The sequence below is a fragment of the Sturnira hondurensis genome, unplaced genomic scaffold (assembly GCF_014824575.4).
Source record: "Sturnira hondurensis isolate 20B ecotype Veracruz unplaced genomic scaffold, ASM1482457v3 Scaffold0007406, whole genome shotgun sequence".
Lineage (NCBI taxonomy): Eukaryota > Metazoa > Chordata > Mammalia > Chiroptera > Phyllostomidae > Sturnira > Sturnira hondurensis.
In genome coordinates, this window is record NW_028080037.1 from 11,640,105 (window position 1) to 11,662,645 (window position 22,541).

At 54.6% G+C, this 22,541-nt stretch overlaps 1 protein-coding gene across 1 annotated transcript; it reads right to left on the bottom strand.

Annotated features, from left to right (window-relative positions):
• Window positions 1–3,382: 3,382 nt before the first annotated feature.
• Window positions 3,383–22,455, bottom strand: MVK (mevalonate kinase). Its single transcript, XM_037052302.1, has 11 exons — window positions 22,389–22,455; window positions 21,383–21,471; window positions 20,472–20,619; window positions 17,403–17,547; window positions 15,107–15,262; window positions 13,019–13,122; window positions 12,291–12,336; window positions 8,213–8,303; window positions 7,701–7,820; window positions 4,704–4,857; window positions 3,383–3,667 (listed from the first exon to the last, which is right to left on the bottom strand). Exons 2-11 carry the CDS (start codon window positions 21,455–21,457, stop codon window positions 3,516–3,518), a joined length of 1,191 nt encoding a protein of 396 aa, XP_036908197.1. The 5' UTR covers window positions 21,458–21,471; window positions 22,389–22,455; the 3' UTR covers window positions 3,383–3,515.
• Window positions 22,456–22,541: the final 86 nt, after the last annotated feature.

Below are 22,541 nucleotides of genomic sequence, written 5' to 3' on the forward strand. Positions count from 1 at the left end.
CATGGTTAAAAGAGAATGAAAGCCAGACCTCAGGCCCTGTTCGGGATTCTGGACATTGTGGGGACAAGTGAGGTGGGGTCCGATGGCGTCTTGGGCATTACACATGAAACCTATCACAGGCAAGTTGCTTGACGTCTCTGGGCCTCAGTCTCCTCATCTAAGATGATGGCTGGGCCTCGCATACAGTAGGTGCTAAGACAGCCAAGGAGCTGGTCCAAAATCAGCTGAAGCCTGGCAGGGTTGGGCCTTGGCCATGCCCGCTGACCTGCAGCCAGCGGTCCACGGGGACATTCTCGGAGAGAAAAGGCCCTCACTCACAGGAGGAACAGCAGTGTGGCTACGGCAGCCACTCTGTTTGGTAAGAACCACAATTCTCACCGCCCGCCCCCTAACCTGAGCCTCTGCCAGAGGACAGGACATCTTCTGTGGACTTCAGGCCGTGAGCATGGCTGTTCAATCCACCAATGACTGCAGAGGCTGGGGCAGCTCTGAGTGCCGACTGGAGGAACAGCTGTCCCTTGGCTGGCAAAGAGGCCACCAGAGCTACAAGGCCACCTCTTCGGAGAGGAAGCTGGGAGGCTGGAGAGCCAGTCGGCGGTAGCTATTTCTGGAATATCGATTGACCCCAGGGATCCCAATACAGGGGGTTTAGACAGACTAGGCTGGGCACCTCTAACTGGCTTTGTGCACCATCCTGGAATTTCTGAACTCTCAGACATGTAATTTTCCAGCACAGGACAGTTATAAAACTGAGCATCTACCGAGTACTTATTATATGCCAGGCACTGTGCCAAGGGCTTTATGTGCATTTTCTTACTCAGTCTTCATGAAACCTCTATAAGGTAGGTGGTATCATTATCTCTGTCTTCAGATGTAGAGACTTCGGCCTCCAGGAGTGGACTGGCTTGCCCAAGGTCACATGGGCAGTGGGTGGCAGAGCTGAATGAGAGCCCAGGCAGAGGTGAGCGCTGAAGCACCATAACAACATACAGAAATGACCTTCGGGCTCACCTAGCTCAGTGTCCTCAGCCCTGGCTGCACACTAGAATCACCTGTGAGCCAGGAGTCCTGCTGAGATCAGGTAAATCAGACAGTCTGGGGTGGGGCCAGGCATCGATGGGCGGTTCTGATGTGCAGCACCGAGGCAGCCAATGAGAAGGGGCAGTGCTGCAAAGGCAAACTGTCTGCAAACGCACTACCACAGACAGGTGGCGGGTAGCAGTGGCTAGCCTGAGTGGCTCTGCTGGCCAAGGCGTGCAGGTGGCTGCTTTATGGGGCAGGATAAGGGGTTGGCCTCTGCTCCAGGAGTGACACCCAGTGCCCAGGGAATCAGGAACCTCTTCCTGGGAGGGGAGCAGATAGGTTCTGGGGGCCTGAGCTTCCGGATGCTCCCTGCCCTGGATTCGTCAGCTGTGTGGGTGCCTCTGGGAGCTCTGGGGAGGCTCCCAGGCCTACCTCCAACAGGCTGGAAACACCATCAACCAGTACCATCCCCAAGATAGCACCTTTTAGCTCATTCAAATCATGTGGGAAACTCTATAAAAAAACACCCAGGCCCACAACCCATCCTAAACAAATATATCAGAAGCCAGAGGAAGTAAGAGCCGGAGTGGGGGAAGCAGCAAGAATGGCAACAAACTTGCATCCGGGCAGAAGCATGCAGGGGCTGCGGGGAGGTATGGGGGTCGGGTGGCTGAGTCGGAGTCCCCTCCAATGCTGATTAGTGCTGTGTAGCCTGGGAATAGTTACTCAACCTCTCTGAGCTTCAGTTTCCTCCTCTGCAAAATGGGGCTGAGACTAGCAACTACAATCCAAGGCTGGCGCAGATGTAGAGATGATGTGTGTACTGTGCTCAGCAGTGCCCAGCACATAGTGTTCAGTATTAATATTATCATTTTATGCATTGTTTTAAAGGGTGGGGACCGGAAACGCCCCATCAGTGATGCTGGGGCCATTTTTGCCAGTTAAGCTGGGGCAGGTGTCCTTCCTATCACCCTTACATTCCTGGCAGAGCCCGCAGAAGCCTGGCATGGGGGGTGGGGAAGAGAAGCTCAGATTCTGCTTTCAGGTCAGCTCACTCACCCTCTGTGCAAACGCTGGGAAAAGGCGCCAGCTGCCCCCTAGTGGCTGAGGGCAGAAGCACACTGAGACATTTTCACCAAATCCTGAAACCCCTGTGGACACACCCTTCTTGCCCTAGGCCTCCCTTTCCTGCTGAGAGTCCCTCTCTCAGGTCTGGGACTTCTGGAGCTTCTCCGGTGGCAACGTGCTAGCTACCTGGAATTTTGATGGATTCTGCCATTTCAGAAAGAGCCTTGCAAGACTGGTACTATAAAGTTCAAATCTGGCCAAGTAGTACGTGCCAGGCTGTAAGCCCTTGTCTGTTTTCCCCACCCAGTTAATTTTAGAAATATTCCAGGACCTACATACAGCAGGTCTGTTTCCAACATGTACAAAAGTCTGTGAATTAGCAAGTGCTTGTGATTCTGGGATCTAGGAAGTTTAAACTTCCCTGTTTTGGAAAAGCAGACTGGGGCTGTGCTGGTGGACAGAGCGCCCAATGTCCTGGTGTCCACCCCCTGTCCAACCACCCTGCCCCCCTAGACACCCAATCAGGTGACCCAGAGCCCTTCTCCCCTCAGCTCCTGAAGAGCTCTCCTGGGAAAGTGCCTGGAGAAGAGGCGGGGACAGGGGAGGCAGGTGTGGGTGGGCTGGAGACTACTGGAGCCTCATCTTTTCTTCTGGACACAGTGAAGCACTGTTTACGCAAAAACCCTTTTATTCCTCCTTTGCCATCTTTTCTGCAAGCCCCTCGGATACAGACAGGAAGGAACTGCACACTGACCCTGCCTCTGGGCAACCCTTGGGCTGCGGGGCAGAAGGCAAAGACCACCACCTGGACACTCCCTAGGGGAGCCCACAGTCTAGCTGGAGTGGGGAGCAGGCCTCACAGAGTACTGAAGGTCTAAAAAGACTGAAGGTGTGAAAGGAGGGAGGAGATGAGGGTCACCCCACCAGCGGTCAGGGAAGGCTTCCTGGAGGAGGTGGGCAGGGCCTGGCCCTGAGGGACAGGTGGGCGTGCAGAGGTGGAAGAGGGGCAAGGCACGCTGCTCTAGGAGCCAGATCTCTCTGCACATGAGCGTTCCGCCAGGTCAGCCAGGGAACTTGAGGTGAGGGCAGAGGCCCAAAGCAGAGAGATCTGGGGGAGCCTCAGGGAGAACCAGAAAGAGCACCTAAGAGGCCAGCAGTCTCAGAGGGCTGTGTGTAGCCCCCCTAACCAGCTGGCTCGTGGGAACGCAGAACACGGACCACATCTGGGCAGCCCAGTCCACTGCGGGTTCCAGGTTGGCGGGACTGCAGAGGCACAGCCAGCGGAAGGGACATCACAGAGGGCTGGAGGCCTCTGTCAGTATTAGGAGCTGGGTGCCCACTGGCCAGCACAGAGGCCAACTCCAGACCCCAGAATAGTCCAGGAAGGGGCTTCTCGTGTGGGGCTGCAGCAGCATGGGCTCCTCTCAGAGGCCATCCAGGGCTTGCCGGACCGGGGCGTCCAGGGAGGCGGCCGAGTGGATGGAGACGCCAGGGGCACCAATGCTGGTTTCCCAGCAGTCGAACCCACAGCTGATCAGTGCCTGCTTCGTGGCCTCCACCTCCGGCTCCTCCAGATCTGAGGGGAGGGAAAGCAGCAGGTCACCTCTGAAACAACTGTCTGCCTGCTTGGAGAAAGTCTGCCCCATCCAAGAAAAAGGCGGGCTTTCAAAGCACACAGACCTGGCCTGGTCGTGTGTTGGATGTGACTTCCCCCTGAGCCTCTGTTTCCTTGTCTGCCAAGGGTGCTAATAATACCTAGTCCTCAAGGGATCATGGTGAGGCTTCCGTGGGATAACACAGGTAAAGTGCCTGGCACAGCACCTGGTACCATCCAAGCGCAAGGAACATTCTCTCTCACCATCATCAACCCTGAACAAGGAATCAACAGGCAAGGTCTGCCAGTTAGGACCTGGTGGCCTCCTGAGGCCTGGGAGTCCCACTGAGGGTGACTGTGGGCTTACTACAAAGCAAGGAGGGCAAGACAAGGAAAGAGAAAGAAAGGAGGAGACACTGAGGGGGAGACCAACGAGAGCTGGCAAAGGGCACAGGAGGAAAGGGAGGCGGGCGGGACCATTTGGTTCTGGGTCCTGAGGGCAGTCTGGTGTGTGGGTGACTGAGCAGCGCCAGGAGCCCCCTGCCAGCCTGGTTACCAGCACGAGGGCTTCGGCAAGCCCAGTACTTGCCTTGCACTTCCCCCAAAGACTAAGGGGAAGGAAACCCCTTTGTGTGTAGCAAGGTCATTGCCATAACAGCCACATCCTGAGGTGCCGGTGGGGAGTGTAAGGCTGACATGGGTGGTGACAGTGTCCTGGTTATTTCTCAAGCTTGTGGGAGGCATGACAGGTCAGAAGGTGGGAGAAACAGCCATCACAACGTGAGCCCGGTCCTGTGCCAGGCTCTCTAAATGCATTCTTTCCTGGGATCTTACAAACTAGGTATTAGCATCCTTAGTTGACCAATATGAAAACAAAGGCCCAGAGGGGTTAATTAACTTGCCAAAGGCCACACAGCAGAGGTGAGATTTGTTTAGAGACCTCGTCCTCCTCCCAAGGGAAAAGCCCAGGTAGAACCTTTGCGTGAGAACAGCTGGCAACCCTGCCTGTCCCCAGTACCTGGCCTGAGGAGTGTGATGCCACAGCCACCGCCACCGCTGCCAGTGAGTTTGCTGTGTAGTCCGTGGGCCATGGTCACCTGGCAGAGCCGGTCCAGTGAGCTGTGGCCCACACCGAGGGCATTCAGATGGTGCTGGTTCATATCAATGAGCTCCTGGAGGAGAAGATTGAGTCTGTTTCCACTTGGCCACATGGCTTTGCCTGCCCAGCACACAGTCCCTCTCTGCTAGCAAAGGAGCCTCTCCTTCCTGCAGGACTTCCCTGGGGCTGGGATGGAGCTGGTAGGGAGCACATCCCAGGCCTGGCCACGGACGTCTCAGCCTTCCCAAGGTTTCCTCTGCCTCTTTCCACCAGAACTGCTAAAACTTGTTGATTTCAGAGGCAGGCCACCAAAGTTACCCACCCTGCACATGGTCAGAGATTACATGGAAGAGAGATTCCCAACCAGGTTGTTTGGCCCCTGGATCCAGCTATACCTGAAGCTAACCCTGATGCTCTCAGTCATACACCAATAAAAACTCCTTTTCTGTTAAAGCCTGATTAAGATGGATTTCTGTCATTTACAGAAGTCTCAAGTAGTTTGCCACCCTATAGCTGCCTCAGATACTGATATTCAGAATAAAACCTGGTTGGCACTTTCAGCAGGCCTCACACAGTGGGGGAAGCAGTTCTGCTTTCTTGGACTATGCATGCTGAAGTTCCTTCTCTCGTGAGGATCAAAGGAGGTGTGGGATGAGGAAATAACAGAACTCCCAGCCCCCACTGCCCCAGTAGCCCTTATTACGTCCCATTCACTCCAAAGTGTTCCACACACGGTGTGCTGGGCTCCATGCTGGGTGCTGGGCTCCCCGAATGAGCACCAGCTCGTTCCCTGCTGCCGGGAGTTACTGTGTGGCAGCTGCAGTCGGGCGGGCCTGGTCTGAGTGTCAGCTCTGCCACTTCGAGGTCGCGTGTGCTTGGGTGAGGTCTCTCACTCCGAGCCTGTTTCCCTTCTGCAACTGGGTGAGAAGGGGAGCTGCTTCGTTGCCATGGGGAAGAGAGGATACCTGGCCCCGGGTCAGTGCTCAGCAAACATCAGCAGCCACCAGTACTTTTACGCTTACAGCACTGTCACCCCCATTTTCCGAAGGGGCAAACTGAGGCCCAGAGAGGAAGGTGACCTGCCTGGGGTCACTGAGCTAGGAAGGCACCGAGCTGGCCTGACACAAAGCTCATGCCCGCCCTGGCTGGACGAGCGCCCTCACGGTCCTGCTGCCGCCCACTCGCAGCGTGTGGCTTGAGCGCGCAGCTCTGCTCCAGGGTACCAGGCACCGTCCGTGGAGACCTACCTGGTTCTCCTGCCCAGGGCTATCCAGCAGGGTGGGACCAGCCCCACCCCCCAGCCTGCCAGCCCCCCTGATAGGCCCCAGCACTTCTGACAGAGCAGCAGACGGGCGTGATGGCTGGGTGGCAGCCCCGGGTGCCTTTCACCGGGCCCGAGGGCTGGAAGCGAGAGGGAAAACTTCTGGGGGCCCCTCTCTGCGCCTGAGCTCCAGGCATCATGTTGCCGAGGCAGGTTCCAGGCACCTGTCACATTCTGATCCAAAATCTGTCAAGGGCTGGATGACAGGTTGTGACACAGGAGAACAGCTCGCCGGTTTGAGCGCAAAGCTGTCCGGGAGCCGAGCTACACAGTTCAGTGGCTGCCACAGCCAAAAATACACACAGTGTATAATCAACGTGCTGTGCTGTTCTGGGGCATTCTCCAGGGGCTCGGCGGGTGTATTTTAGGCAGTACTCTATCATTATGAATTTCCCACTCAGGAGGGCTGTGTTCCCTCCTTTCTACATGAGAGGAATTGAGAGCCAGCCAGGCAAAGGCTCGGGAAAGGAGGGCAAGAGCACAGTAGGCATGTGGAGTCCTTGTGCCTGGCACAGAGTAGGTGCTCATTAAAGATCTGTTGACTAAAGAAATAAAGAAGTCAGTGTGACCCCTGGCTCAGCCACACACTACCTGGAAAACCTTGGAGGAAGTTGCTCCTTTCAGGACTCAGTTTTTATACCTGTGAAACGGGGCAACGTACCTACTTCATAGGTAGGGTGCTGTAGGGATTCAATGAGAAACCATTTGTGAAAAGACTTATGGAGTAGCAGCTTCCGTTCATCACAGAGGCTGTAGACTCTAGTGCTTAGAGTAGGACAGGCAGGCACCAGGCAGACTACAGTGGCTGTGAGCAAACATAGGGAGTGGTGGGGACTGCGGAGAAATGGACACCCACAGGGGGCCCCTTCTGTGCCTCTAACCACATCAGCTGGGGCTGTCTGATCCTGTGATTCTTCAATGAAGCCAGACGGGTTTTAGTGCCAGCCTGCACACACCAGGCCAGATGGACCGTGTCTGAGGAGGAGCCCTGGTGCTCTGGCTTCCTGAGCTGGTGGCTCACTAGGCATTGTCCTTGTGCGTCCCCATGAAAACTCACTGCATTCTTCAGACACTCCAGGGGGTGGGGCTGGGCTTTAGACCCAAGCCTGATTAAATCCAAAGCGTGAGGTCTTAACCTCTACACTAGAATTATGCAAAAGGCGGTGGGCTGGGGTAACAATGACCAAAGAACAATGTCAGACTATGTCTGATCCGAAGCACCCAGGTAATAACGAGCAATTGAATGAACGAATGCAGTTACAAAAGTAGCAGGAAAGAGGCAGCCAGGGAAGAATTCTCTCCTGGACCCACTGACTGGTCAGAAAAGTCTTGGTGCTCCTTACATAAACCTGGCCCATTGCATTTAGCCCACACCAGGCACTGCCCTCAGCGTTTCCTGCAAATACCCTCGCTTCATTATTCCAGCCACCGGGGAGGAGGTTTGAAGCATGAGGCGCGCTGGCTGGCATATGCACACATGGGCCCCCGGGCCCAGATCTGGCCCCTGAGGACTCTGAGTGCGGTCATAGCGGGGAGCCCCTGCCTAAGACAGTGGTGTGGGTGAGTGGCCCCGGATCCCGCAGACAGGCTCTTACTTCCAGCAGGAGGTAGTGCTCTGGGGCTGGGGCTGCCGCTGCCATCTCTCCTAGCACCCGCTCGCACTCCAGGGAAATGGCGTCTATGGAGGTCAGGAGGGGGCCCACGATCTCCGGGAACTGGAGAGAAAGGAAGCAACAGCCTGTGAGGTGCAGGGCCAGCAGGGGCCGGATGGCTGCCTCACAGGGCAGAGGAAGGCGGTGTCCCTAGAGCCCACAGCCACCCTCGAGGAACCCTCCTGCCCTGGCGGCCCCATCTCGGCCTTGCCCAGGTGCCCGGTGTACGCGGGGGATTCTCGTGGCAAAGCCAGCATGACGGGCGGTCCCTGTCCCACCCCCCAGCTGGAGTGTGAATAGGTAGCTCTTCCTTTTCCGCCACAACTGCCTTCCCAAGTCACCATTACCCCACCTAACCCTTCCATTAACCCATGAGGCGGAAGGAGAGCTCTGACACATAAACGCGACTGTCGCGGCCCTGCTGGACACCTGCCTGTGGGTGGACTGAGACGCACCTTGAGCAGTCTGTTCCTGGCAATGAGAATGAGAGCCTTGGTGCTGCGAGGGACTTTGGTGTTGGTCAGCAGGATCTTCAGAGCTGGCGGCCTGCAGGGTAAAGAGGGTCCACAATGAGCTCAGGATGGAGGGACTGGGTCAGGGCTAGGGGCAATCCTGGGCTCCCCCCTGCCCCATACAGAGGAGGAAGCAAAGGCCCAGGGAGGTGACATCAACAGCAGGGGGAGCACAAGCTCCGGACACCCGGCCCGACGTGCCTGCAACCCCCTGCAGCTGCACCTTCGCTTCAGCCCGGGGACAGACGGACATCTCCCTTGGCTCATCACTCGCCCATTCATTCATTTGACTTTGGCCACCTATATAGGCAAGGGTGAGGGCCTAGCCCAGCCTGGAGGTGGTAGAGCGTGGCACAGCCACAAAGTCAGAAGTTCAAAATCTCTACAGTGGAGAGTAAAAGAAGGGGCTGTGGTTCCATCACGTGAGCTGTTCCAAGGAGCTAGGGTGGAGGGAGCTGGAGCTTTAGAAAGAAAAAGTGACAGGCCCTGGGCTGCTGGGGTACACGGAGGGCAGGCAGGGAGGAAAGGAGCCAAGTTAGCTGGTTCAGTCAACACAAGGGTGCAAGAGGGTGCAAGAGGGTGCAAGAGGGTGCAAGAGCGTGCAAGCTTGCAGAGCAGATGGTTTGGGCCTGCAGAGCCCACCCTTGCCCTGCTCCAAAACCGGATGTGCTGAGGGGCGTCAGCTGCCCCCACCTACCTGCCCTGAGTAAGCTGGCTCTCCAGCGTGACCCTGCTGTCCTCACCTGCTCTCTAAGCTTTCTAATCCCTCCTAAAGCCACAATCGCAATTGTCCTTGTGGTGAGCTGTCTCTGGGGACCCGAGCGCCCCGTTCTCGTCATCCTAACCCGCCTTTTGGAGTGCCGCTGCCCAGTGACAGCGGGCAGAGAATCTGGATGAGCCCCGGCCGAGACAGCTGGAGATGGGTAGACCCCCTGATACCTTTATTCACTTTTCTTTTCACAGCCCAAGACCGTAAAAATCCAATAGGGGTGGAAAAGGCTGCCAGAAACCTGCTGGATCTCACCGCCCATAAGCCCATGAAATTAATATTGATTCTCAGCCTTGGAGGCTGGCTCTTTTTTTTTTTTTTTAACTTTACAAAAGATGAACATTCTATTTGGCTTTTCTCTTCCCTTCAAAGACAAGCCGTTCCTCACAGGGGCAGCATCCTGGGAAGCCGCATCTTGATCCACTTCGCAAACAATGCATTTTTTTTTCTATGGAGAAGTGCCATGCGTGGTTTGGTGCAAAGGGCTTCTCTATAAGCCATCGGCGGGATTAATGTGGTCTGGCCCCTCTGCTGCTCAGAGAGTCAGCCATCTGCTCACCACGGGGATCTACAGCCGGCAGCGAAGGTCAGTTTGCTCCAAGGCCCCACCCATCGGGGTGGGAGGAGTTCGGGTACTGCCTTTCATCTTTCTTAGAGAAGTCCTCTATAAACGGTCTCCCAACAGCCCCCCAAAACTCAGGGCTCCCTTGGAATCTGTGACCACACCCGGGGCTATGCCCAGTAGTGCTTGTGCGTCCTTGGCCTGGCTGCCTCCCCGGCCTCATCTCGTCTCATCTCTGCCCTCCCTGGCTGCTCTCCCCACGCAGCCACGCCACTCCCCCTGCTGCTGCTCAACACCCCAGGCACACTCCATCCTGCTGTAGGGCCTTTGCACTTGCGATTCCCCTGCCAGAGACCCTCCCCGTCCTTGAGAGCCCCATGACTCACGCTCGTATCTGCTTAGAGGTCATCTCATCAGAGGCCTCCCGAGCATCCCGTCCACCAGCTTCCTCCTTCACCTCGAGCCCCCTGCCCTGCTCTCTGTTTCCCAAAGGCTCCTAGGACCGCCTGATGTGCTCTTAAAGAGCCATCTGTTTGTAGGCTGTGTCCTCCCACAAAACGTGAGCTCCCTGAAGGCAGGACCTTTTGTTCCTGCGGAGGGCCCAGCACCCAGCACAGGAACGGCTCCATAAAGACATGTGGAGCAAACAAATAACTATGGTCAGAAAGGAGCTAAGAACTTTGCAGATACCGTTTCTGATGTCACACTCAGGATCCACGGTATAAATGAGGAGATGAAGGCCTTAGGAGACATGACTCGGCCAAGGGCACCTGGCTACCAAGTGGCAGAGGTGGACACCCCCCTCCAGACCTTCGGACCCCAGAGCCTCATCCACCTCACCATTGCCAACTGGCCCGGAGCACACTGGGGCTGCTCCCCCTGCCTTGGAAACACTCCACTCCTCACCTCCTGTTTCCCCGCAAGAGACTGTGCACGTGAACAGACCCACTCTTAATTGGTTTTATATCCCTGGGGCAGACACACAGACGGAATGCAACGGCACTGCCTCCATGAAGGACCCCAAGCCCACAGCCTGACTTATCACATCCCTCAATGTCACCCACAGCAGACGGAGAACCCTCTGGATGCCTTCGTTCTAAAGATTACGGACGAGACTGCCTCCTCCGACGGACTGCGAGCCCTGAAGGGGGAAGTGAGGCCCAGACGCCTCCGAGTCCCCGCTCTGCCCTGCTCTCACCGCATGTGGACTCAGCAGGCCCGGCAGAGCAGGCCAGCCCGGCCTGGAGGACCCATTACCACGATCCCGAGAGCAGCCAGTGCAAGCTGTTCCCCGCTCTCAGTGTAGAGCAGAGAGGCGGTCACCTGGGGGATTCTGCCCTCCAGGGAACATGTGGCAATGTCAGGAAATGTTTTTGGTTGTCACCCCTGGGAGATGGGGGAGGTGCTACTGGCATCTAGTGGGTAGAGCCCAGGGTTGCTGCTCAACATCCTACACTGCACAGGGCAGCTCCGCGATAAAGAATTATGCAGCCCTGGCCAGTGTGGCTCAGTTGGTTGGAGCGTCGTCCTGTAAACTGAAAGGTCACAAGCTCAACTGCCGGTCAGAGCACCTGTGTGGGTTGCAGGTTTGATTTCTGGTCAAGGCACATGCCTGGGTTGCAAGTTGGGCCCCTGGTCAGGGTGTGTGTGAGATGCAACCCGTCAATGTCTTTCTCTCTCTTTCCCTTCCCTTCCCTTTCTAAAGTCAATAAGTATGCCCTGGGGTAAAGATTAAAAAACAGCTATCCAGCCCACAATGTCGACAGTGTGGGGTTCAGAAACCCCAGTGCAGAGTCTCAGGAAGGCAGGCTTGGCTCCTGGAAGCCAACATGGCTGAACAGGAAGATCCCAGAGGTGCAGGAGAGCAGCCCCTTGTCACCACAGGTCATTGTGCCACTAACGGAGTGGTCCAGCTGGCGAGGGCAGGGGTCCGGGACCCGCTGCCCATCTACAAAGAAGACAGCCCTGGGTAAAGAAGGTGAGAGCCAGCCCTGGGACCCTCACAGCCTGGGGACTAATACCCCGCCCGACTTTCGAGGGCTCGGGGAACAGCCGCAGAGCACTGGTTCCAGCTTGCTCCAAACTACATCTGACATTGCACCTGACATTGCCACTAAGTGCAAGCAGAACAGAGGATGCGGAAATTTAACATGCACATTTGTCATTTCAGCTACTTCTGAAGAAGGGTAGAAAGAAACGTATAAAACGGGCTGAAAGCTGCCAGATGGCACCTCTGCGCTAAGCCCCTCACGAGCGACCCTCTTGCTCTTGCCCTGGCGGCCCCTGGCACGGCAGCTCTCTCATCGTCTTGTGGTGGCTTCTGTGTGCATGTCTGTCCCCGCCAGCCCAAAACTGTGTCCCAGATTCATCTTTATATCCTCGTTCCCAGTACCGTGTCATCAGGGACACAGAAGATATCAATTCCTGTTTGCTGAGTGAATGAGTAACTAAATGAGCAGCCCGTTCTGGAAGGTGAATGGCACAGCCATGCATGACTTCCCCTTTGATCTCTTGGCGATTTAACAGCTGACTCGAAAGAGTAGGGCTTTCTCGTGGTGATGGCCTGCCTGCAAGGGCCACTGGGGGCAGGGACAGCCCAGGGCCACCTGCGACACATACCACATAACAAAGAAACAGGGGCCCCCCACTGGACAGCCAGGCCCCAAGGTACCGTTCCACTCCTGAATTACCTCTTCAAGGATGAGATCTTTCCCTGTTGGTATCGGAGCGCTCCTCCTAGAGAGAAAACCCAACAGGTCAGAAAAGCAGATCTTTGCCTCTTGGGGAAGATGTTAGATTCGGGGGGTGGGTTTCGGTTTTGCCTCATCCAGGGAACAGACTGAATACCGTAACTGTCAGCTCAGCTCAGCTCCAGAGGCCCAGGAGGGCACAAAGGCACCCCAGGCCCTGCCAGGCAGCTCGTGCCAGGCCCCGGGCAGCAGGGTCACTCCCTTGCCCCCAGGGTGCCCAACTCCACTCTGACGGCCTCAAGGTGACACGGTGAAGGCGGCGCCCATGACTGTGTCTAGGTCCCATAAACAAGCATCCTCACCAGAGGGGGGCTTGGCTCGAGTGGTCTGCAAAGTCCATTGTTATGGCTCTGCAGCTTTAACTTCGGACGCCCCTGGGGACTCCACTGGAGCTGGAGCTTCCTAGCCCCCAGCCCCCCCCCCACCCCGAGATCTGCATCCAGGAGGCATGAGGCTGAAATCCATTCCCTTCAAAATAGGAAAATGCTAGTTTTCCCTACAACCCACTGACTGTATTCATTCCAAACTGACAGACTCCAGGCATCTACAATTGCCATGGGAATGTTAACTGTACCTGAACAAGAATTAAATTTAAAAAAATAAAAATAAAAATAAAACATAAAAAAAAAGGATAAAAGTAAAGAAGAAAAGTCCAAGGCAGCACATACCCCAGGTGCTGACAGCGTTGTCCACTCCGGAGGGGTTCCCGTGAATCACCCTCTCCCCCTGGAAGGCCCACTTGTTAATTAATTCCAAATCCTCCGCTGTCCACCTGAAGACGGCACAGAAATTCATCTTTAACACAGTGATGAGTGGGGGCCAGGGGTCTCTGCGGGCAGCAGAGGCGGGGCCGCAGGCTGGGCTTGGTGGAGACTGAAAGACAAAGGGGCTTGGGCCCTCAAACTCAGAAAAAAGAAAAACCGCTCAGAACCTCTCCAGCTAATTCGCATGCCCTTCCTTCCCTTCCCTCCAAAACCCTCCTGTTTGAGAGCCCCAGGGTGGGGTTCACACAGTCTTACTTTGCCTCCTACTAGCTGAGTGACTCTGGGCCTCCCTTTCCTCATATGCAGCCCCCAACACACACACAGACACACGACACACACAAGCCACCTCCCAGTCTGTGGCCTGTGGGCAAGTGTTACGCAGGGGGCCCAGGGTAGCCAGGCCTTCACTGACTGGGGCTATAATCAGCAGTTCACACATTGTCATGAGCAGCTTTCTCGAAGCCTCTGTCCCGAATCAAAATCTTGATTCGGGACACCGCAGAACCACCGAATGTCAAGGCTGGAAGGTCCCCCAGGGGATCACCCGGTGCAGTCCCACACTTTCAGATAAGGGAACAGAGCCCCCGAGAGAAAAAGGGGTTGCCCACGGCCAATGGCGAGGTAGCGGGTAAACCGTACTGACATTCCAGAAAACCACCTCCTGGTGCCTACAGGTGCCACACCTCATTTTTGGCTGGATTCTTCCCCCAACAGACAGGCACTGCTCCCCAGCCCCTGCTCCCCTTCTCCCTGCATGCAGGAACCATCCCATGGGACCCTGGAAGATGCTGGCAGAGGTGAGACATCAGCAGCCTCCAGCTCCACGGTGGCCGTGAGGACCAAAGCAATCTTGGCTCAGTCTGAATTCACCTACATTTTAACCTCCCTGTCTCAGAAGAGGAATTACGGGCTGTGACAGAAGTAGAATAGGTACAGCGTTTCAGGGCAGAGGAAGACAACCTCAATTCAAAGCCAGACTCAGGACGGGGGCAGTTCCTCGGCCATAGGCCAGCACACAGCATCTGGCACAGAGGGCACGCGAGCTCGGCTCTGGGTGGGAAGAGCCAGCTGTGTCCACCCTGGCAGCCAGCCCTGCAGAGCGGCCTTCTCTTCTGCTCGCTGACCCAGAGATGAGCATGGCCAGCAGGCCGCCCAACACAGCGCAGCTGGGCCCCCAAGGCTGGGACTGGAGGCCTGTCGGTGGGAGGACTCCCTCATGCCCCAGAGACAGGGACTTGTAGGTCCAGGGACAAGCCTCGATGAGAAGCTGCCGAGCTGGCTTCTGGGGTCTTGTCCCCAAATCCTGGGGCAAGGCCCAGGGCAAACTGCATCACCCCTGTGCTAAGGCAGCTTCTTGGGGCACAGTCCCCAACCACAGAAGCGTCTACTGGCGGCCCTGTTCTGACAAGCCTCACGGATGCACAGTGAGAGAGGTGACACACCTCTGCAGAGACAAGGCCAAGGACCCGCAGGAAGAGAGATGCCTTCATCTGATAGACATACCTCCTGTGCTTATTTCTTGACAGACTGTCACATTCTCCATACCCATCTGATGTGGCCTGGCACTGCCTGTCTCGGCATCGGTAATACCGTTCACAGGGGAGGACACTGAAGTGGCAAGGGGTGCCTGGCCAAGGTCCCACTGTGAGTCCATGGCAGGGGCGGCCCAATGCCTCATCTACGCCAGTGCCCTCTGCATCTGGGCTCTGGTTCTTCCCGGGACCCAAAAGAGGCAGTTGGGTGAGGGGTAGGGGTTGGGGCGGAGAGCTCAGGCTCTGCACTTAGAATGCCTGGGTTCAAATCCCATTCTGCTGCCACTAGCTGTGCGGCCTGGGCCAGCCTCTCTGTTTGGCTTCTCTGTCCCTCAGCTTCTGTAAAATGCCATGTGACACCTCTCACCTCACAGGGTGGCGGTGATCTCTTGGCAGGAGAACCCATGCTCAGGACAGGGACCACGGGAAGGACAGTGAGCAGGGAGAGGGCCATGAATACCTGTTGGTGGCCTCCCCGTTCTTCAGCGGGTTTGGAATCTCCTCACACAAGGTCAGGAGGGCAGCCGCCAGGCACGTGGAGTAGGCGGCACTGGAGCCCAAGCCAGCCCCAGTGGGCAGCTCCGACCACACCGTGATGTCCAGGCTGGGCAGGGCCCTGAAACACACAGCAGGGTGCACCGCATGACTCTCAGAGGCTGGGCACAAGATTCATTTAAACCGCTACATTGTCCCACCGGAGCTCTTCCTAAAAGTGCCTCACAGACCACCAACCGTTCCTCTGAACTCCTTTCTGCTCCCACCATGAGCCCTGGGGGAGACCTTCCATGGCCCTGCTTGCAGAACAGACTGGCCCCCCAGCTGGGGCAGCTTTGCACCTTGCCCCCACCAAGATTCCTCCTCATCCTGCAAGGCCCTTCTCAGATGCCGTTCCCACTGGGAAGCTTCCCGGGAAGGACACCCAGGGGTCGGCCTCCACCTGCCTTTTCAGACTACACAGGGCCCCACCCGAAGCCTCTGAAAGGCACGCTCTCTCTCTTTGGAAGGGGACAGGTCCGCTTCAGGTTGAACATCCAACAATGGACGGCACGTGCCGAGACCTTCATAAACGTGTCCTCAGCACGTCGCCTGGCACCCAGGGCCACCCAGGGCCACTTAAGCTGCATCTGCTACATGACAAAAAGATGGTTCTGGACCAAAAAAATTATCGTGACAACTCGCTGTGCGCCAGCTCCCACGCCAGTTCCCTTCATCTGCAGTCAACCGTTGGACAACGAGAGGGTCCAGGGCTCTGACCCCGAGCAGTTGAAAATCTGCATATAAACTAGGTTTGCCCTCTGCATCCGTGTACTTGAAACCTGAGAACTGACTGTGTATTTATTGAAAAAAAATCCAAGTATAAGTGGACCTGCGTAGTTCAACAAACCCAGGTTGTTCAAGGGTCAGCTATATAGTGTTTCTAACCCTCCCACAGTTTTCTGAGGAAAATAAGAATTATAATGGCCAATAGTTCCCTAGCAACTATGTCAGGCCCTTTAGATACACCAACTCATTTAACCTCCTGAGAACCCTTCGAGGTAGGTACTGTTACTACCCCATTTTACAGATGGAAAAAACGAGACTCGGGGTGGGTAAGAACCTCAAGCAAGCCCCTGGGTGGCCATGCTGGGATCTGAACCCATGCAGTCTGACTCAGTCCGTGCTCCCTATCGCCACGTGACACCTCCTCAACAGGACTGTCACCCTCTAGGAGCTGGCTTCCCCCAAAACACATAACCCAGATCTCATTGTAAGGTGCACTGTGGATACAGGCTTCACCCTGCTAATCAGTGTTTCCCTGGAGCCTGCAGGCTGTGCAACAGGGGTGTCCCTGTAGACATGGTATGCGAGGAGCCACGCAGTGGACCCGAGAATGGAATCTGGGTTGGGTTCTACTGAATTGAGAGGGCAGAGAAGGCAGTATGGGGTTAAGAATGTTAGCACAAGCAGCCTGGCTGGTGTGGCTCAGTGGACTGAGCTCCAGCCTGTGAACTGAAAAGTTGCCAGTTCAATTCCTGGTCAGGGCACGTGCCTGGGTTTGCGGGCCAGGTCCCAGCTGTGGGTATGTGAGAGGCAACTGATAGATCACATTTATGCTTCTTTCCTTCTCCTCCCCTTTCCCTCTCTCTAAAAATAAATAAATAAAATCTTCTTAAAAAGATTTTTTTTAAGACATCTTTTTATTTTTTTAAATAAATAAAGATTTTATTTATTTATCTTTAGAGAGAGAAAAGGGAAAGGAGGGACAAAGAGAGGGAGAGAAACATCAATCGGCTGCCTCTCGCACACCCCCAACTGGGAACCTGGCCCATAACCCACATGTGTGCCCTGACCAGGAATTGAACCAGCGAGCTTTGGTTTCTCAGGCTGGTGCTCAATCCACTGAGCCACACTGGCCAGGGCTCTTCTTTTTGTTTTTTCAATCCAGCATTAAGATTAAAGTGAACTGAGTTGAACCTCAGCTCTACCACTTACTAACTAGTCACATGGCCTTAAGCGACTAATCTCTCTGAGTCTCAGTTTCTCCCATGCCAAATGAGGACAGGGCCTCTCTTGCAGGGTTGCTGTGCATATTAAAAGCAGACCGTGTACAAAGCGTCTAGCACAGTGCTTGGCACATGGTGGGGCAGCTGGTGGCTGCTGTGACTAGAAACCTGGAAGGGAGCGCGTGCATGCTCCAGCAGCCAAAACTGGAGAAACCCTCACCCATTTTCTGGGGGAAGATGAACCAGGACTCCTTCCCCAGGCCACACACACACCTCTGCTTCCGGCAGATGGACAGGTACAGGAAGAGGAAGGTCAGCACGGCCGGACACTCGTGGTTGGAACAGTCCGCAGGGAAGTCTGCCACCTCTTTCAGCTTCTCCAGTGTCTCTGGTGTAGGTGCCTGGATGTCCCCTTGTTCTGTGCCAAGAGCAAACCAGTGCACACAGACATGTCAGAGAGCCACAGGTGCTTTCAGAGACCACAGGACACAGAGAACCACGGGGTCACAGCGGCCAGAATCTGCGTGGGTGGGGATTTGTGATCCCAGCACCACAGCGAGCCTGCCAGTGGACTTCAGGCTTCGGAGGCAGGAACACTGGGTTTGGGTCGTGACTGTGATCCCACCCGGCTTTCTGGGACTTAACCTGCCTACACCTCAGTTTCCCTCCTTGGTACACAGGGAAAACCACAGAATCTCCACACAAATCGTCATGACATAAAGTAAAAAAGGTCCATAAAATCCTTAAGGTCCACAGCTTCCAGCACATAGTAAGTACTTCATTAGTTGCAGTTTTAAAACACACGTACACACGAAAAGTAAAAGCTAGCTCGTTCACTCCAAGGCCTGGGTTTGACCTCCAGTGTACAAAACCAGTCCCAAAGGCAATATTACATTATTCCCAAAATATTTCCCTCTCCCAAAACATAGTTAGTGAGAACAGGACACTCAGATAAAACCCGAGAACACAAAATATGGAGATTTGCTCGGGCAGGAGGGAAAGGCCTCGTGGCGGCTCCTGGTGCGCCTGTGAGCGGCTGGGGCACTTGCACGGGAGACACTGAGGACACAGAGCGAGTCCCACAGGCTTACCTGGACAAATCACTCCCTGCCTGTGAGTCAGCCTCTCCAGGGGGCCCGAAACCGAGCTGGGTGTGCCTGTGTTAGGAAACCTCAGGGTGGGGCACGTATTAAGTGCTGCGTGGTGACTGAGTTAATTACAGATTAAAGGCAGCCAGGCCCATGACACTGTCACTGAGAACTCAGGCACTTCTGAGCTCTGGGATGGAGAAGAAATGTTCATTAAGAGTCCGGGCTTTGGGCTGTGGGGAAATCTGGGTCTAAATCCTTTCCATATCACCGACAAGCTGTGTGACCTGAGCAACTCGGCCCCTGAACCTCAGGGTTCTCATCTATCAAATGGGGATAAACAACCCCACACGCTTCCAGGGAAGGCCGGAATTCTAAGAGCGCTAGTATACCTTGTTCCGTGCCTGGCACACATGCAGGCCCAATGCACGCTCACTGTGTTTATTCTGCCATTAGCAGGGAACTGAAGAATGCTGCAAGAAAACCAGTGGCAGATGCCTGCAGCCAAGTAGAAAGGCTCAGATTCCCTTCGCCTTCTTGGAGATGGAACTAACAAGCCCTCCTGTACACACTGCACTCTGCACCACAGCCCCAGGCCCCCCTCTGAGCCTGCTGCATCCTCACGGCAGCCCTCCCAGGCACCAGAGCTCAGCTCAGAGCGTTCAGTGACCTGCCCAGGGAGTCGGAAGCGTCGGAGACGTGTCCCATCACACCTGGCTGCTTCTGTCCCTGCTGCAGACACAGAGAAGGAGCAGCCAGTTCTTGGGGGACATTTCCAGCCCGGCTGGGCGGCGCTGTGCACCACAAAGAGCAAGGTTCTGGTTGCTCTGGACAGCTGGTTTCTGAGGCATGCTCCCAAAAGTGAGTGGCTCTTCACTGAGGTGTCCCTGAGACCACCCTTGGGAGTCCCTTTCAAAATACACATGCCTCTCCAGGCAGGACCAAGGCTGGAAATAGTTGCTCGAAAATGGGGGTTTTCATCTCTTAGTCTGTCTCCCTCCGGTATGAGAGTGGCTGAGTGGCTGGCTGGGGACTGATGCTGATGGGGGACAGAAGCGGTTTGGGGTGAACCCCCGGAGGATTCTCATTTGCCCCACTCTGGCTGAGACACTGTCCCAAATGACAAGGCCTCAGTCCAGAGAGGAGACGGCAAACTGAGGACAGAACACATGCCCAGCGCCGACGCAAATGGTGACCCTGCAGATGAAAAAACCCCGCCTGCACACGAGCGGACACAACGTTGCCCCAGTTCACAGAAGTCAGCACGGAGGCCAGCACGTACCCGGAGACAGTCCCGATACACTGAAGAAGACAAGACCTACGGGTTTCTGAGGAGTTCATACGGCCTGATCCAATTTTAGCTAAAAAACAAGATGTCTCCCGAATCACAGGGGAAAAGGGGAAGGACTCCCATGAACAAGTATAAAGGACACATGGACAATAACTAAGGTGGAGGGTGGAAATGGGAGGGAGGTGGGGAGCACTGGGGGCGGGACAGGGCTGGGAATACAAGAAAGAAAACTGTACTTGAACAAGAGTTAAATAAAAATTTTTTAAAAACAAAACAAAAACAAACAAACAAACAAGATGTCTCCCTATCTCAATCAATTTAACGATCAACAGAAAATAATCCAGAGAGATAAACACCAAAATGCTTAAGTGTTGTCACAGGGGCATGGTGATAATAGGAGACTTTCTTTTTTACTCATAATGTTCCAGGATTGGCTATATTTTCCAATAATAAGCCTAAGTTACTTTTAAGTGACTGTTTTTTTGTTTGTTTAAGTGTTTTTCAATTGTACAAAATGCCAATACCTCTCCTCGTTAAAACAACATTGCCCACTCCTGGACCTTAAGACCCCCCCTAAAGGTAACTAATGGCCATTGTCAGTTGGATGGATATCCTCCCAGCCTTTGCCTATGCACTTCCATGCACACTGATACCTAACCCGTGTCCTTGCTCATCACGCCATACCTGCTGCTGTCACTGGTGCTTTTTTCACTCGACAGCTGGTCCTGATGATCTGTCCGTAACAGCCCACAGACATTTAGCTAGTGCATCCTTTTACACTTTTGAATTTTAAAAAAATTAATAGGTGACGCTAAGGTTACAGGGTCTGGAGAGAAAACACCCCCAAAGTGGCTGGTCTCTGGCTCCCTCAGAACAGCTTAGAATAACAGCCCAGCCTCTTCTTTCCTCCTCCCTTCAGGCCCCAGGCTCTACCCACCCCTGGTTCCTCCTCCCTGCACTTACTCAGAAAGCTCATGTCCAGCAGCTGAAGTCTGGCCACATCCCAGGCCCTCTTGATGCCAACATTTGGTAAGTTCAGGCCCACTTTCCCATTGCTGTGGGGTTGAAGCCGCAGAAATGTTCTCAAGTTCAAGGCCACGGCCAGGGCTACCTGTAGGGCAAAGGGCAAAAGGCAATGAGCCTGAGGGTGGGTGGCAACAACCACGGCTCCTGTCTTAGGAAAAAGGGGATGATGTCACGGCGCTGAGAAGAGAGAGCACCATACAGGCCATTCCTACCCAGGCCCTTGGCAGACAGTGCTAATCAACCCTGGCACGACCTCCTGCTGAGCCTGGGCACAACCGCCACCAATTAGGAGTCGACATCTACTTATATATTTGCCTTCCCCATCCTTCCCCAAACCTTCAGAGGTTCGCAACACCAAGGAATGGTTTCCCCATAAGCACCATGTTTTCAAAGGTAAGAACATAAAAAGTGACAAAGAGGGATGGAAAAAGCATGAGCTTTGGGTTTAGATGGACTTAGGACTTAGGACTTAGGTTCACTCTACCAGGGTATATGGGACCTTGGTCCAGTTGCCAATCTTCTCCTAAGCCTCAGCTTCCATGCTGGTAAAACAGGACAATAAAAGTCTGACCCCAGAAGGAAACTGTGAGAGTTCTAGGAGATAACTCTTGAGTGATCTTACCCCACACGCAGGGCTGTACATGTTATTTTTTTTGCTCTCTCACTGAGCGAGCCAGAGAAGCCTTCGGTGGGCACGAGACCCGTCTAGTCCTTGCCTGCCTGGGGAGAAACCCACCTCCCCTCTGATCTCCTATCAGGCTGAGCCTGAAGGGCTTCCCTTTCAGCTTTTAAGATTAGTCTCGGGGAAAAATGCTGCCCAATCCTCGGAGGCTGTGGGGGCCTTTTACCTTTCCATGGACCACGGCATGCTCTCCGTGAAGGATGACCTTCCCTGGAGCAGACACCAGCAGGACTTGCGACATGGCTCCTGGGAATCCTGAAAGGGCAACAAGCAGGAGGATGGATGGTTGCCAGATCATAAAGATCTTATAATATGCCTAGTTCAATCTCATCATTATACTAAGACTAACAACAACAATACTAAAGGCAGCTGCGGTGCAGTTCTAACTATTAACTGGACACCTCAGAAAGACCCGGGTTCAAACTCCAGCTCTTCTACCCCCCAGGGACGTCATCACAGCTAACTCACTGAAACGACTTTGAACCTCAGCCTCCCGACATGCTACACGGGGACAAGAAATGTACTTATCCCAGTAAGTTTGGGAGAGGTTAAAGTAAAGAATGTCAGGGAAACACTTAGCAGTGTCTGGCAATTCGTAATCACTTCATTACTGACAGCTCTTTACTACTGGTTGTCCTTGGTCCCAGGGTTTATTACTTCTGCTCTTAGAGGCAGAGATGGAAGTGAAGTCATGGGCCAGAAAGAACTCTTTCCTGGACATGCAGGCCGTTTCCAATGTAGCACAACCATAAACAGGCTGCAGAAAACAGCTCTTATGCCCCTTTTGCACTCGGAAGCAAGGATCTCTACAACAGTCCGAGAAAGTGACTGGCTGAGTCTTCAGGTGTGCGCATTTTAAGAGTTTTATAAATAATGCAAACTGCCCCCTATTCAAGGCTTTACATGCACTAATTACCTCGGTATAATAAGACCTGAACCTCACTATGAGCTAAGTACTACCGTAATTTCCGTTTCTTGGCAGGGGAAACCTATTGCTTTTTCCGAAGGTCAAAATCACGTCTCTCAGATTCGAGGTCCCGACCCCTCGGGACGGATTCTCAGAGTTGGGGGGACAGCCAGAGACGCCAGGAGCCCGGCCTAGGGTCGTCCTAAGTGTCGGCTAGGGGCTTGCACATCCCGGGCTTGCACACCCCGCAAGGTGGACCTCTCACCTGCCGCCGCCTCAGCCACTCGGCTTTCCAGTCCCGATCACTCCGAGACTCCTTCCCACAGCACACCTTTCCTTCCGTCCAGCCAATCAGAGCGTCTAAAATTTCTCCGCCCAGCTCCTTCCGTGAACCAATGGAAAACGAGATCCTGGGAGG